This window comes from Pogona vitticeps, chromosome 1 (genome assembly GCF_051106095.1).
Source record: "Pogona vitticeps strain Pit_001003342236 chromosome 1, PviZW2.1, whole genome shotgun sequence".
Classification (NCBI taxonomy): Eukaryota; Metazoa; Chordata; class Lepidosauria; order Squamata; family Agamidae; genus Pogona; species Pogona vitticeps.
In genome coordinates this window covers 203,821,516-203,838,276 of record NC_135783.1, presented here as the reverse complement: position 1 = coordinate 203,838,276, position 16,761 = coordinate 203,821,516, and the positions used below count along the sequence as shown (strand labels likewise).

At 41.7% G+C, this 16,761-nt stretch overlaps 1 protein-coding gene across 5 annotated transcripts in view; it reads left to right on the top strand.

Annotated features, from left to right (window-relative positions):
* Positions 1-16,761, top strand: part of MYO3B (myosin IIIB) — a 324,047-nt gene that overhangs the window by 70,791 nt on the left and 236,495 nt on the right. For all 5 annotated transcript variants that reach the window (XM_078394391.1, XM_078394389.1, XM_078394393.1 and 2 more), the window contains one exon: positions 12,014-12,079. In XM_078394391.1, coding sequence (XP_078250517.1) covers positions 12,014-12,079 — 66 coding nt within the window. The remainder of the gene's footprint in view (positions 1-12,013; positions 12,080-16,761) is intronic.

Here is a 16,761-nt window from a genome sequence, read left to right as displayed (position 1 = left end):
GGTAAAAAAATGGCCGCCTGCTGTGTTTTCACCCGGATTCCTCACTTACCGGGCAGTGACAATGGCCGCCATATGGAGGATTTTTGCTTAAAGTTGGGTTTTAAGCCCATAGGAACACATTGAAGGGGTTTCAATGCATTCCCATGGGCTTTTTTAAACCGCATAGCGATGAAATGGCTTTGCAGCGATTTTTGCTGCACGGATTATCGTCGCTATGCGGGGCACCACTGTACCTGAAATTCTGGATAAAATTTCATTCACTTGAAGTAACAGGTTCTAATTATATGCTATCCCAAATATTTTAACTTTTTAAAGATGCCAGGAGATTTGAGATTTTGTGTTCTATTTATTTCAAATCGGAACTTGCTCAAGACATTTTTGTGCCTGAGATAAAGGACAAGTGGATGCCCCACCCCCTTTCTATTTTTACTTTTTCATGGGTGAATGGACAGTCTCCTCAATCATACCTGAGGACAGCAAACGACAATAGTGTATACAAGACAGGCCAGCTGGCTCATACAGCTGTGTCCCCCCAAAAAAACTTTTGCCCTCCCTGTGCCCCCTCCAGCATCTGCTGCTTATGGGGGCTGCCCCACTCTGCTTAATGGTAGGGTCTGCCCTTCCTGAATTTATTTATTTATTTATTTATTTATTTATTTATTTATTTATTTATTTATTTATTTATTTATTTATTTATTTATTTATTTATTTATACCCCACCCATTTGGTGAGCATGCCACTACTCTGGGTGGCTTACAAAATATTATAAAACATACAGCTATAATATTAAGACCATATAAAACATATTAAAAGAAAAGAAACAAAACCCTTAAAAGACTTTTCACCTTCTCTGTGCGGAAGATAGTATGTGGTTTATTTGAAATATCTGTATAAATTGCACATGACTGAAAATGGTCTGGTTCGGATAATGGGGAGAGCCAGGGCTGCTTCTCACTAGCCAGTGAAAAGAGGAAGGAGCTTGGTGGGAATACAATCACCAGCTTTTCCCTTGTGTGTTACACCTTTCAGTTGAGGGAGCCCTCAAGTTGTGTATAATCAAGAATTGCAGGATGAAATGAAGCAAATAACAATTGGCTAATGACCTCACTTGTAAGACTGCAGATATCCTTTCCATGAGGGTTCTTGGAAACTCCATTGAATGTGCCTTGTTATTTTTTGGATGGATAAAACAATAAGGAATAAGCAGAGCAGTAAAGCTTAAATCATGTATTTTGGGTTAGGAGTATGAAATCTGGCACACATTTAGTGATGCATATTATTGCTGCATGAGAGTGCAGCCGTACATATCGTGTGACAGCCCAATTCAGCATTCCGTAAGCCAACTGAAAAATTAGGGGTGCCCCAAACAATTATTTTTAAACTAGACCTCAGAAAAGTGCCAAATTTGGCACAGATATATTAGATTGTCTGCTCTTTGTCACTGTCAAATTTAGGGATGTTTGGGGTAACTGTTTTTGAGTCATGATTTAGTAAAAGTAAAACTGTTTTGCCTCCCCATGCAGACACCAGCAACCTTTTCTGTCTGCAGATTTAAAACAGATCAAATACATTGAAAAGATCAAACTAGCTCACCTTGAAATAGAATGGTTAGTCCCGGCCCCTCCCCCTTTTAAATTGGAAGGAATCCAGAATTCAATGTGGATAATACTGATTTTGAAAAAAGCCATATGAGAGGCAAAAAAACCTCTGACTTCCTGGCTTTCTTAGCAACATGAACATTCTAAATGTAAACATTCTTACAAGGTGTTGGTGGTAGGAGATGTGAACATTTGATCCTACCAGTCAGGATCAAATTAAATGATTCTCCCAAAGATAACTGTTTAACTCCTTCCTGATCAAATACACATTTAAAAGAGTTTCTATTTCTGATGTAAAACATTTTAAAAATAGAGAGTAAATATTCAGAAGTTCACCCATTTAAACTGTGAAATTACTGTGTGTTTGTGTGTGTGTGTGTGTGTTGCTTTTTTTTGTTTTGTTTTGTGCCTAGGATGATCTACCTTGATATTAGTACAGCTTTGGTGCCTATTCCATTCATCTTGTCACTATATAGAAGCTGACACCTCTTTTCATCAGCTATCCACTTTTCACCCAAACATAAAGCAATTCTCAGGGCTGTTTTTCAAGAAGTGTGAACTTACTGTGCTTTAAGTGGAACAAATACTTAGATTTCCAGCCACAGTTTAAAAGAGGTTCATGACTGTGGCCATGATTAGATTTACTGTATGACCTCACAGTGTCACTTTGCACACCTGACTTAGAAGTCTGATAATTTAGTTTTGGGTTATTCATATAAAGTGCTAATATCACCGTGAAAGTTTGAATTTAATTTTTAATATCTTGCATGACTTAGCAAATCTTTCTAGTAAACAAAATGTATACAAATCAAAAATAATTTATTTTGAAAAAGAATATGGAACTTTGCCAGGAAATGTTTAAATATGTAAATGGCAAATGTGATGTTTTAAATCAGAAATGGGGAAAATAAACTCTTTTTTTAAACTACAGTTCCTACAGTCCCTGAGCCAGGATGGGGACACTGGGATATATACCCTAAAAATATATACCTATATGACATTTTGAAGCTCTGTTTACGAACTCCCAAGTGACTGCTTAATCAAAAAAAAAATCCTGGTTTTAACTGTTGTGTTAACAGAATGAAGTGTGTAAATGTAGGCCCACAAGCCTCCTGAATCCAGATGAATTTGGTGAGCCCTGGAATTTTGATAAACACATTGAGCGCCCTTTTACTTCTCCATGCAGTCCATTCATCTGGGAGTGTGACTCACACAAAGCAGAGGAAGAAGCATGCATCGGTGAGAGGAGTGGGTTTCCAACTTTTGTATGTTTCTTAGGACTCACTGTGTACTCCGCCAGAGTCCCCAAAGCCCACGTTTCCCCAAGAAGGATATTTATGTATGTACCAGTGTTCTGCTATGATTGTTATCTTGTTTTGGACAGTTTAGCCGCGGAGAGGAGGAACAGCGCACAGGAGAACCACTGAGTCCCTGTTCTGTTCTTTGTATCCGGGAGTAAAACCTCACACAAAGAGGGAAGCATTCTGATCCTGTGGGCATTATCACAATGCCTGCCACTTTTCTGTATAGGGAAGATGATGAGTCTGAAGAGGGAAAGCCCATTCTCCATGGGGGCTCCCCACATAAATTGAGTGGTACAAAAACCAGGGTCTCTACCTTTGGATGTATTGCCCTCTAATGAAACCGGGGATGGGGGGGATGAGAGCAGCTGAATAGGACTCGGGGTTCAAAGTCCCATACCAAACACTCACAGGTAAAATAATCAGTGGAGGGTAGGAGATGGCATGTGACACTTGCGAGAAGGCATAGGGACCGAGGGACAGAGTACCCATGCCAGGGATGTTGGTAAGTCTTCAAGACCAAGTCTGAGAGCAAGCCTTGTGGCTCCTGTTGTGAGTCCTAAGCCCTGAGTCTGAATCTCTGGCCCCCACCCTCAGGCGTAGGACTTGGACTGCGCATGCGCCAGCCAGCTGATAGGCTGGGGCGGCCAGGCCCTCTGAATAGGAGGGGTGCTCTAGTATGCAGGGAGTCCAAGGACTTTCCCTGGTGATGCTCTAGCCTGCTGTCCTCCGAGGGCAGGTCCTCAAACCTGCCTCTTCCTGTGACTCTAAAAGTCTCCATCCCTGACTGGCACTAACCACGATGTAAGCCCTGCACCCTACCTCGACTCCTTCTGTGTCCTAGTGGTGGTCCATATGCCGCTGATTCAGAACCACAATGTCAGAGGACAGGGACTGGGCGTTATCCATTTCCCCTCCTCTGACATCATGGGATGTCAAACCCCTGACCCCGGTTTTCTTGTTACTTTTCTGCTTGCTTCTTCTGGATGCTACGTACGTACAGGCTGAAACCCTGTCAGTGTAAATTTGCATCATGCAAGCCAGGTCAAGTAATTGCCCAGCAACGCCTAGCTCTAATTTAATCAAATAATTTAAAAAGTCCTGTCCCCCTCCAAACCTGGAAGCAGCAATTTTCTGAAGTTAAAGGTTTCTCTCCACAGTCCCGAGGTTCCCAAACCTTCCGCCAGGTTGAAAGGGATTCCCCCCCAAGGGAGCCTTCGGAACCTGAAGCGGGGAGGTGGAGGGAAATAGAACACTTCATATGACATTAACTTAAAGATCTCTGTCACCGAATGATGACATCAGCTGGCTTGCATGGTGTAAATTTTAATCCAACAGGATTTCAGCCGTTGACTTTCAGATACCATAAAACAAGTGACCTGAATAGTTGCCCCTTGGTCATCACCCACCAAGAAATAAAACTACACTTGCACAAGTGCTTAGACTTGGCAAATTTGGATCACTGTGTTTTATCTATACGGAAACTGTGGCAAATTTTGAGATGCCACCGCTGCTTGTGACAAAACCCATAGACAAATTTCAAAGGAGGGTCCAAAAAATGCAGGCAGTTGAATTTACTTGTCCTGACAAACTAGCTGTAGTGGTTTTAGCAGAAATGGGCTTTTTATAAAGCAAATGAGCCTTAATTTAGCAAGACCAAGCTACCACAAAATGTTGCGCATTACAATAAGCATAGATTACATCAATATATTATTGGTGGGGAAATCTAACCCTCTCTCGACAGCTACTATGTAAGAATTGTTATCTAACTTCAGATAAAACAGGGCACCCTTAACAGATTGGCGGGTGTCCCTGCTAATCAAAACATCCTGGAGCTTTTCCATGTAAGCCTTGGCATCGCTACAGCACTATTTCATAGCAAAGGGGGCGTGAGATTCCATTTTACATTTTTGTGTGCCTTAATGCAAGCAATTATGTAGCCACATGTGATAGAATCTCATCATTACACATGGTTTGTCTCCCACTTTAAAAAAATTAAAAGCCAGGTGCCTTGTTTTGCTTGAAGAAATAAACAGGCACGCTTAAGTTCAAATAGAACGTGTCTTAAAATTTAGTAATTGTTGACATATGGAGCATCTCTGGTCTCCTCTCATTCCTATTCCCTCTAAGCAAATTCACAATGGGCATCTACCTGGCTCTTCTGCTCCTCGTGGAAGGTGTTAATGTTCAGCTGGTAATTTCCTCCCGTTGGAAGCAAGGTTGTTGCCTCCTATAATGCATCTGTTCATTTAGAAGCCCAGTCTGTTGTTTTCCCCTTGACAAAATATATCGCTAAATTGACTGAAGGAAGAGCAAGGTATATTTTGTTGACCAAATTTTTAAAAGACTGCTCCACTGGAAGCGGAGGCTGGAAGTCAGAGAGGAATTCAAGACCAAGGCAGAGATTTCCCCTGCCCTTTCCACCCCGTTGGCCATTGTAAATCTATTAACCGTGGTCTGTAATTAGGCTCACAGCCTAAAGTAAAGGACAAATGGTGTCCACTGAACTGTAGCGCTGGCCTTGATGGTGAAAAAAAAAAAAGGACCCATTTGGTTTTGCCAGCTGTGACTTTGGAGGCAACCTCAATGACAGAGAACGCATAAAACTCAGTAGATTGAAACAACTTCCAACCCAGTACAGACCCAAGCAGGTATAGCAAGGGTCCGAACCATTACTGGGACTATAAGGGGGATATATAACACTTTATGTTTCCTTTATGGATAATTAAAGGACATTGGGTCTAATGAGAAAGTAATCAGATATATGGGGTATCCCAAATCAGAGCTAACAATAAGCTTTTCCCTGTCCTGTTCATTATTTTTTTTGTTATAGACACAAATGGAAAGGAGATGCCCCTTATATTTTTGATGTGGGCATTCTGTGCATGGAGATGGGAAAATTTATATGAAAAGGCTTGAGTGAGTCCCACCTCCTGATCAATCCGAACAGGTTGGGCCCTGAGGGAAGAAGGGTTGTCTATGCTGGCTTATTGGAATTGGCTGAAACTGACTAAATAAGGTTGCTAGAGACTGAGTTGAGGTCTGCTATGCTATTTGGTACAATCTTTGCATACAAACGACTTAAACACCTCAAGCAATCCTATTTGGTCTGGCTCCTTCCTCTTCAAATTTTCAATATTGTGAAGTTTAAGAAGACAGCAACTTCATTATTTTGGGAAATTAAGCACTTCCTCTGCTCTGCTATAGAGCGGTATAGGAAGCAAAAAACATTTTTTCCATTGTATTAGGACAGCGCTACACCACTTATAAAAAAATTAATTAAAACATGAAAACTTCCTGCAGAATCTTGCCTGCAGCTGAGTACACTGCTGGCCAATAATTGGAGGGGCAAAGGAAGTGTTTAATTTCTCAAAGTTGTGAAGTGGCAGTCTTCTTAAGCCACTTCACAATACAGGAAATTCAAAGAGGAAGCCAACTTGGTAGTGGATTATTTGCTGTATGGCCAACTCCCTTTCTTAGATGTCATGGTCATAAGCAAACCTGACCTCCTATTAGGACACATAGTCTACAGAAAAGTCAACCACACAGACCAGTATGTACACAAAAACTCCAACCACCACAAACAACAAAAAAGAAGCATCATCAAAACACTGGTAGATTGTGCAAATTGGAATTGTGAAGCTCAATTTCACAGCACCGAACTCAACCAAAACAGCCACCCACAAATAAAGCATTTCTGCCATACATCAAAGGGGACATGGATTGCATGGGGAAACTTTTGAAAAAACAGAACCTACAAACAGTATTCAGGCTCACCACAATATACAACACATGTTATGGTCAGAAAAGGACAAAAGGGACCCCACCACCACTGCAGGAGTATACCAGATACAGTACATTGCAGTTGTGGCCAGATATATTTTGGGACCACAAAATGCAGCATCCACACTGGAATCAAAGAACATGAATGACACTGCAGACTAAAACAACTGGAAAAATTGGCAGTAGCTGAACATGCCCTGAAACAAGCTGGGCATGAAATCCTATTTCAAAACACAGAAGTATTGGACAACACCAGCAATCATTATGTTAGACTACACATGGAAGCCATTGAAATCCACAAACATCAGCAAAGCTTCAACAACAAAAAAAGAGTCTAAAACTCACCAAAGCCTCGCTCCCAGCACTGAAAAATACAGCCAGCAAAAAGGTCAACAAACTGTAGCCAGCCACAAGGACCAGTGATCACTGCACACAAAAGACTAGCTAACAACACCCATCAATCACAGTGACAGATAATCTCCCTCCTTATCACAACAATACACCCATAACAAAAAGCACCAGGATCACCATAATCACCCAATCTCCTGAAAAGGAAAAAAAAGAGCTAATTCCACAGCTATAAATACTCAGTTAGCCCACACACTACACGAGAATATAGACAGAGTTCTAACTCCTGTCCTCTGAATATGCCGGCCACAGAGACTGGTAGGAAGAAAAATCTCCAGAACACGGCCAAACAGCCCAAAAAACTTACAACCATCAATTTTGGAATTGCCGTAGATCACAAGCTAAATATGAGCCAGCAGTGTGATGTGGCTACAAAAAAGGCAAATGATATTTTAGACTGCATTAATAGACGTGGTGGTGCTGGGGGTTAAACTGCAGAAGCCTCTGTGCTGCAGGGTCAGAAGACCTGCAGTCGTGAGATCAAATCCACGCAAAAGAGTGAGCCCCCTTCACTTGTCCCAGCTCCTGCCAACCTAGTGATTCGAAAGCATGCAAAATTAAAAATGCGAGTAGATAAATAGGTACCACCCCGGTGGGAAGGTAACGGTGTTTCGTGTCTAGTCGCGCTGGCCACGTGACCACGGAAGATTGTCTGCGGACAAACGTTAGCTCTATGGGTTGGAAACGGAGATGAGCACTGCCTCCTAGAGTCGGACACGACTGGACAAATTGTCAAGGGGAACCTTTACCTTTACCTATTAGAAATATAGTCTCCAAATCCCGCTAGGTGCTACTCCCCCTCTATTCAGCACTGGTTAGACCTCACCTTGAGTATTGTGTTCAGTTCTAGTCACCACACTTCAAGAAGGATGCTAACAAATTGGAACAAGTTGAGAGGAGGGTGACAAGGATGATCAGGGGCCTGGAAACCAAGCCTTATGAGGAAAAGCTGAAACAATTAGGCATTCATGAAAAACTTGGATAATCACCTGGCAGAGGTGCTATGATTGTATTTCTGCATTGAGCAGGTGATTGGACTTGATGGCCTTGAAAGCCCCTTCCAACTTCACTTTTCTATGTTTCTATGAATCTAACTTTGCTAATTGGCTAGTGGCCAAAAGATAGTGACCCAGAATGGTACAGGTAGGAATGCTCAGGGGACTGGCTGATTTGCCCCAGCAATTAAGTTGTGCAATTGTTGGTTTTAGGACTGAACCAGTCCACCCCACAGCAGATCAAACAGTGGGCTAAAGGCCCAGGAAGTCACTCACTCCATAGGACCCATCCTTTTCCCCATCCCAAGATATATAGTTTGCTTACAAAAAGCTCAAGCCAGAAGTACCCATTATATCAATGCTGTCCAGACTAGCTATATTTGAAGTTTTTCCACATGTGAGAAGATGGCTACTGGTCATATGTCACATGGTGAGGAAACATTAAGGAAGAGGGATGGTGAAAACACACTTCTGCACTTGAGAGATTGGGTCATCTCACTGAAGGACAGGCCCTGTTTTGTGCTGATGTTAGATACTGTTATATCTCTAGCATAATCATCAATCATTCCCATCTTTTATAAGTTTGTAAATATCCAGAAGGAGCTGAAATGTTTCATTTCCTAAGAGATCTATGAAAGACAGCGCCTCTTCAATCTCAAAACAACAGCAGTAGCCTTTTGTGGGCTTGCTGTTTCTTCAAGTGATTGAGGAAGACGAGGGACACTGGGTGAGTCCTGACTCTCTTGTATGCCCCCTTCCCTTCCGAGGCAACTTGAAGAACAAATGTCTGAAGTGGGCAGTCTCCTTCGTTCATGCAGTCTACTCAAAAGATCTAAATCCTAGTTTATTTACAACCTTGGTGTGCTTGAAGGCCTGAGACTTACCGAAATATCCCTGAGCCCATCATTTTAAATCACACAAAAAAAGAGAGCACACGAAGAAGGTTATGGGAATGAGAACAAAACTATATCAGTCAGCTGACTGGGAGCTGATTCTGTAGTGTATGATCAGAAAGAGTGGAAGAGTTTACCACAGCATGGCGCTTCATTGGAAATATGAGGCAGTGAGGCTGCAATAGATTTTTTTTTCTTGCCGTGCAGCCGTGAGCTGAAGATGAATGGTAACTGTCCTCCAGAAGCTGGCCACACACCACTGTACTTGAAAGGGAGTGGTGGTAGGAATATTGAGAAAAATAAAGTGAAAATAATAATAATAACCCGAGGGCCACTGGGGTGTACAAACAAGATCCAAGAAAGTCAGGTTCAAATTTCTGTTCAAATTCCTCATTGAGGAATGGCAATGGTCATTGTAAGTCGGAACTGACTTAATGCCATATAAAAACAATATATTCCAGAGGCTTGGAGGAGGATTAAAGCACACGTAAGCAATAAAAGGTAATTGTTTCAGTCCAGGGGAGAACAGTTCTATAAAATCTAAGTAATATAGAATGAGATGAATTTCTTGTCTGTTTTCCTGTGTTTGTTCAAAATTTGGTGTCTTAAAGCTAACCATGCCTTGCTGTTGAAGGACTCATGACTGGAATGTTTGCACAGACACTGCTGTTAGTTTATATATAGGGGGTGGGCGGGCGGAGCTGCATGAAATATATAGGAGGAGATATTGGTATAAGATAGATACAGTATTTAGTTTACAAAGGAGGATTAAAGGATGCTGAAGAAGTCATATACTGTCTAATGAAGCATTACACCATCTGTTGAAAGAAAGACAATAAGCCATCATTATCATCTTCATTGGGTCATAATCATAATTTTCATTTTGCTTGTAAGCTAAAAATGGCTGACAAAAAAAGTAACAAAACTGTCCTGGCCTTTGGGCTTGCCATCTAGAAGACACGTCTCAGAAAGAAAAGGGGGAAGTACTATTGTTTAGTTACAAAAAATAAATTGCATTACATTTGATATTATAAGAAATCTTGGGGTCTTGATTAAATCCTTACTGGACCACCAAGCAAGCATTATTCTTCCTTTTTTTGAAGAAGGTGAGACCTTGGAATGTTACTTCAAAAGATAGTTTATAACAGTTGTAGTTCGAAGACGGTAGAACCTTTAAGAAGCTTCCAAATGGAAGTATTTTGGTACACATTCTTTCATTGATGAAAGTATGTCTCTGTGCATAAGTTGTGCATATTTTCAAACACATTTTTGCAAGCTCTGGAAGGGATGGATTTCTTGACCTGACACTGTGTTTGGATGTGTGTCCAGTTCTGGAATGTGCAAATAGGGTAGCCTCTGAAATTTCTTCAAATCAGGAATTTGGTAATTTCACATTAAAATGCATGCTCAACATTTCTTCTACCCACTGCTGTCCAGTACAGTACTTCACTTTTGTAACAAATCTGCTAGTACTAAATCAGAATGATCAAAACAGGTGCAAGTAGGCTTCTGGTGTTTCCTGTCCTCTGAAGTCACCTCCACTGCTGGGATATGTCTGTTGTGCAACTGGCTCTGTGATGAAGGTAGCACTGGGAACCTATTCCATGGAATGTGGGATTGAGCATTCCTGCCAGTGAATATAACCCGTCACATTATTTCCTAATAGTAAATGTCATAAATGATGCATATCTTGCAAGCATTTTGGATATTTTCTTTTTCATTTTTCTGCTGGTGTTACACCCAAAGGGAAAAGTGATGATAACATATTCATCTCAGATAACAAGGCAAACTATAGAGCAATGGGTTTTAAATGATTCTGAATAGATAGAGACAAATGAAAATGGATCATTTCTTACGAAGCCATCATGTCTTTGTTGGGTTTTGATTGGTTTTGACTGTGTGTGCCTGTGTCCGCGTATGTAGATGTGCACCAACAAGGGATGAGAAGCAATGAAAATCCAATTTCTCCTGGCTCGTTGACATAGTTGCAAATGTGTGCTGTATTTATGTCTCTTGCTGTTTGTTCTCAAAACTATTTCGAGAGAGAGTCCTCTTGTTATGTTTTGCTCCAAATTAAATGTAGGCTTTATGCAGGTCTGGAGGTTCTGGAAGTCTGTTAGCTAGGCCGTATTGCTGGGTCATTTACTTTCTGATGTGTCTGCCATTGGAGGAAGACGTCTCCTCTCAGAGCAGAGAAGTCTCAGGTCCAGGCAACTTGGTGCAGCCTGCAATCTGTGTATATAGGCTTGAGGAAAAAGACTGTAAGGCAAGAGAAAAGGTGTCCCATGCAAGGTCATGTGAGCGACCCAAAATTCCTACCACTATTTTAGGCTTTATTGAGGGACTTTAGCTGGCACTCACTTTCTCCTTTGGGGCCAGCAGCTCAGCCTTTTCCGTTCCAGTTAGGAAAGAGATACAAAGACACGGGGTGTTACACCAATAATCTTTTTTTTTTTTAGAACAGCTGAGAGTAGCCAGCTTTGGTCAGTGTCCAGCAGTAAAGGCTACTGAACAATAAGTTTGATTCAGTTTCTACTTAGCATGTGCACTGTCTTTGGACGAATATGCAAAAATGAATGGAAATCCAGAGTCTTTGGGAGACACGAGGGTAACTCTGGGTGGAGCCGTTGGAAGACGACAGTCTGTCTTTCTCCCCATCGCCATGGTTCTGCTTTGTGGTAGTGCACGTCCTCCTGCTTTCTGGTCTTTGCACAATTGCTGGAAGGGTGCCTGTGGGCAAAAGCAACGTGCTCCTTTCTACCATGTCGCTAGAACTGATGCCCTGCATAGCCTCCTGCCCAGGTCGTAGCCATTCACATTTCCTCTTTTCCAGGAAAGTGGTCTTTCCCAAACTCACAGTACCAGGAAGGCACAAATACTGTCACCAGCTGTGGACAAGGAGTGGCCTGGAGTGTCACCAAAAGGGCAGGGGGCCGAGAGGGGTACCTCTCTGTGTGCCCTGATTCAGACATGAACTCAGCTGGGGGCCACTGAAAATCCCCACTTCTTACTCAGTGTTCTTCTTCTTCTTTTAGGAACCCCCCTCCAACTTTGTTCCAGCCGGAAAACTGGTCCCGAGGATTCAACCACTTCATTTCCCAGTGAGTACTAGTGTTTCTTTCTGCTTTAAGTTGCTTACTCTGCAGAGTGTTACAGAATGATATGTGGAAGACCTTGGAAGTCACGTTTCCCCCTTAGCAGACAGGAATGGTTAGTTTTCATTTACATTGCATTGCCTCCCACAGACTCATCCTTCAGTGAGTTGACAACTAGATGGAAGGTCAATTTCTTCAAACAGGCTATGATTTGCATTCAGAATTAATTTTCTTAGCTCTTAGTAGGTACTGATCTCAACCATCTTGCAATGGCTATTTTACTTATTTGTTTCATTTCTTACATTTGTGCCTTGCTTTCTCCTAAATGAAACCAGTCCTCCAGATTTCTGTCTTGCTCAACCTTGGACTTACCAAGCCGGAGCCTTGGATTGACGGTGGTTCATAGTAATGAAATAAATCCTAACTTGTTTCCTTTGTATGCCTTAAACAATGCCAACAAGACCATGCCAAGAAGAATCTCCTTGCTGGAGATACAGGGATTATGAGAATTTATGAGACATCCTTTTTCTGCATTTCTGTGAATGCACAAAGGGAAAAGGAGTTATTTGAGATATTTTTGCAAAATTGCGGAAAATAGAAAGAAAAAATGGACTTGATGTTTTGTTTACGCAGGTGAGGTTAAATTTTGCCGAAACAGAGACAACAGTGAAACTTCATGGCTTCCCTACTTCCCAAACACATATCCATGCATATATGTAGTCCATACTTTACAGTATATCTTTTGTTGGAGTTAACAGCGATGTACACAAGGTTGGTGCAAAAATCAGGTTTGGTGGCCAAAATCCTATTTTGTTTTTATGCCAGTGTAACATGTCGTCGTTTAGTCGTTCAGTCGTGTCCGTTTCTTCGTGACCCCATGGACCAGAACACGCCAGGCCCTCCTATCTTCCACTGCCTCCCGTAGTTGTGTCAAGTTCATGTTGGTTGCTTCGATGACACTGTCCAACCATCTCATCTTCTGTCGTCCCCTTCTCCTTTTGTCTTCACACTTTCCGAACATCAAGGTCTTTTCCAAGGAGTCTTCTCTTCTCATGAGATGGCCAAAGTACTGGAGCCTCAGCTTCAGGATCTGTCCTTCCAGTGAGCACTCAGGGTTGATTTCCTTCAATATGGATAGGTTTGTTCTCTTTGCAGTCCAGGGGATTCTCAAGAGCCTCCTCCAGCACCACAATTCAAAGGCATCAATTCTTCGGCGGTCTGCTTTCTTTATGGTCCAGCTCTCACTTCCATACATCACGACAGGAAAAACCATAGCTTTGACTATTCGGACTTTTGTTGGCAAAGTGATGTCTCTGCTTTTTAAGATGCTGTCAAGGTTTGTCATCGCTTTCCTCCCAAGAAGCAGCGTCTTTTAATTTCATGGCTGCTGCCACCATCTGCAGTGATCATGGAGCCCAAGAAAGTAAAATCTGTCACTGCCTCCATATCTTCCCCTTCTATTTGCCAGGAGGTGATGGGACCAGTGGCCATTATCTTAGGTTTTTTGATGTTGAGTTTCAGACCGTTTTTTGCACTCTCCTCTTTCACCCTCATTACAAGGTTCTTTAGCTCCCCCTCACTTTCTGCCATCAGAGTGGTATCATCTGCATATCGGAGGTTGTTGATATTTCTTCCGGCAATCTTAATTCCGGTTTGGGATTCCTCCAGTCCAGCCTTCCGCATAATGTATGCTGCATATAAGTTAAATAGGCCGGGGGACAATATACAGCCTTGTCGTACTCCTTTCCCAATTTTGATCCAATCAGTTGTTCCATATCCAGTTCTAACTGTTGCATCCTGTCCCACATATAGGTTTCTCAGGAGACAGATAAAGTGGTCAGGCACTCCCATTTCTTTAAGGACTTGCCAAAGTTTGTTGTGGTCCACACAGTCAAAGGCTTTTGCATAGTCAATGAAGCAGAAGTAGATATTTTTCTGGAATTCTCTGGCTTTCTCCATAATCCAGCGCATGTTAGCAATTTGGTCTCTAGTTCCTCTGCCCCTTCGGAATCCAGCTTTTACTTCTGGGAGTTCTCGGTCCACATACTGCTGAAGCCTACCTTGTAGGATTTTGAGCATAACCTTGCTAACGTGTGAAATGAGTGCAATTGTACGGTAGTTGGAGCATTCTTTGGCACTGCCCTTCTTTGGTATTGGGATGTCCTCTGGCCACTGTTGAGTTTTCCAAACTTGCTGGCATATTGAATGTAGCACTTTAACAGCATCATCTTTCAAGATTTTAAATAGATCTGTTCAGGAAAATTGGAGATATTAGAGGAACATTTTGTGCAAAGATGGACATGATAAAGGACAAAAATGGAAGGGACCTAAAAGAAGCAGAGGACACCAAGAAGAGGTGGCAAGAATACACAGAGGAATTATATCAGAAAGATTTGGATATTCCGGACAACCCAGACAATGTAGTTGCTGACCTTGAGCCACACATCCTGGAGAGTGAAGTCAAGTGGGCCTTAGAAAGCCTGGCTAACAACAAGGCCAGTGGACATGATGGCATTCTAGTGTAACACAGTCCATGTAAATCAGAGCAGTGAATTGCTGCAAGTTCAGAAGTTAGTGTAGGCATTTACCATTGTGTGCTGACTTGCATGTCTTGGTGTCCAACAGCAAATGCCTATGCTGACTTATTATTTGGAGCAACTCACCACTGAAATTTATGCTGACTGCATGATGCCAGGGGATGTACCAAATAGGATATTAGCCTCTGTGGCCCGACAGAAAGAACAAAACATATCTTCTTACATTTCATGCAGAAAAACCAGCCCTTTAACCTCTTCAGTCTTGCTAACAAGACAGTATCCTGCAGAATTTGGAGAGTTGCTGTTGAAAAGTAATTAGTTCCAAGCCCCTGCAATAGTTATAACTGTCGTTATAATTTTTGCAAAGTAACTATTTCCTATTTCTCAAAAGTAACTTGTATAATTTGTACCCAGATTTTCCTTCAAGGAACTCTGAACACTGTAAATAGCATCATTGTATTTGCTCTCTTTACAGTCATTCTGAGAGGCAAGTTAGGCTGAGAATTAACAACTGGATGAGGTCACTCATCATTTGATCCTGTCTGCACTCTTCACTAGAAAAGGGTGAATAATCTATGGTGGTTTGTTCATTTGTTTGTGGGGAGAGGAACTGATCCTTAGCTTCTGTGAATGGTGGCCAAGTTCTGTAGCCAGTGTCATAAATTTTGAATGCTTGCTTAGCAATGTGATAAGAGATCTCCATGCTTTCCTTACTGGAACATGCTCAGTTATTTTAAATATACAAGGACACTTCATATTTATTGTAGTAAACATGGATTAGATGATGGTTGTAGAGGAAAATAATATACATTTCCCTGAATAAGTAGGCGTTGGACCAGATGTTGCAGGGACTGTTATACCCTCTTTATGAACAGGGGTAAAAACATGAGTTTCATCTGATTTTTGCGACCATGTGGAAGCTGTAGGACACAAAAGTAACATTTCTAAGCAGTGACCCTGAGCCAGTGTTTCTTTTCTTTTCTTTTCCTTTAAACTTAAATCTGGAGTGCAGTGATTCAATTTGGGGGAAACAGATCATGTCGGTACAGTTAAAACTCTTCTTTGGAATGTGATGAAAATACATTGAGGAGCTGTTGTAATTTGAAAGGTAGCACTCCAGTTTGACTACTTCAGAAGGCACAGTTCTGGAGGGGGGGAAGAGACATGTACTACAGTGGGGTCTCTACTAAAGAACGTCCCTACTTAAGAACAATCCAACTTAAGAACAGCTCCATTTGCTAAATTTTGCTTCTACTTGAGAACAGAAATCCAAGCTAAGAACAGGAAAAAAAACCTTTCCTGCTCTTTTTTTAACCTTAGGTCATCTTAGATTAAAAAAAAATTCTCCCCATAGTGGTAGAGTACGTATTAACCAGCTTTGGTTAATGTACTAACGCACCTCTACATAACAAAAAAACAGCCAGAACGGATTAATTGGTTTTCAGTCCATTCCTATGGGAAATTTTGCTTCAACTTAAGAACATTTCAACTTGAGAACACCATTCCAAAACAGATTAAGTTCTTAAGTAGAGGTTCCACTGTAGTTTCTATGGACGGAAAAGAGCAGATACGGATTAAATGGTTTTCAATGCATTCCTATGGGAAATGCAGATTCAACATAAGAACTTTTCAACTTGAGAACCACCTTCCAATACGGATTAAGTTCTTAAGTAGAGACCCCACTGTATTGGTCCATGAACCTGTCCTCTTTCTCATTTACCCAGAAGATGACAAGAACTGCAGAGGCTTTGGAACACATAAACATTAAGACTTATGGGTTGGATGAATCTCTTTCTGCCATTTATAACTAGAAAAGAGGTGGGGAGAGGCTTCTGCATGTTATACACCTGGAAACGGTTCAGCAGAATGCCATGGCAGTATATGAGATGTGGAGGAAAGTACAGGCTACCTTATAGGCAGAAGGGATAAGAAATGGCTTCCTTCTAAGAACTCGAAGTCTTTGGCAGGTGGCTGGCCTTGGTTATTGGTTGGGCACTTGTAATATACTGTAGGATTAGCATCTTAGGTTGATTGGACTCCCTATGTGTCTGTCCTAGTGGACGGATAAATCTGGGCTTTAGGTCCACCACTCTGCCACTGACAGCCTACCGACTCCAAGGTAATCATGAAGATGGAATTATCCACAGCCTA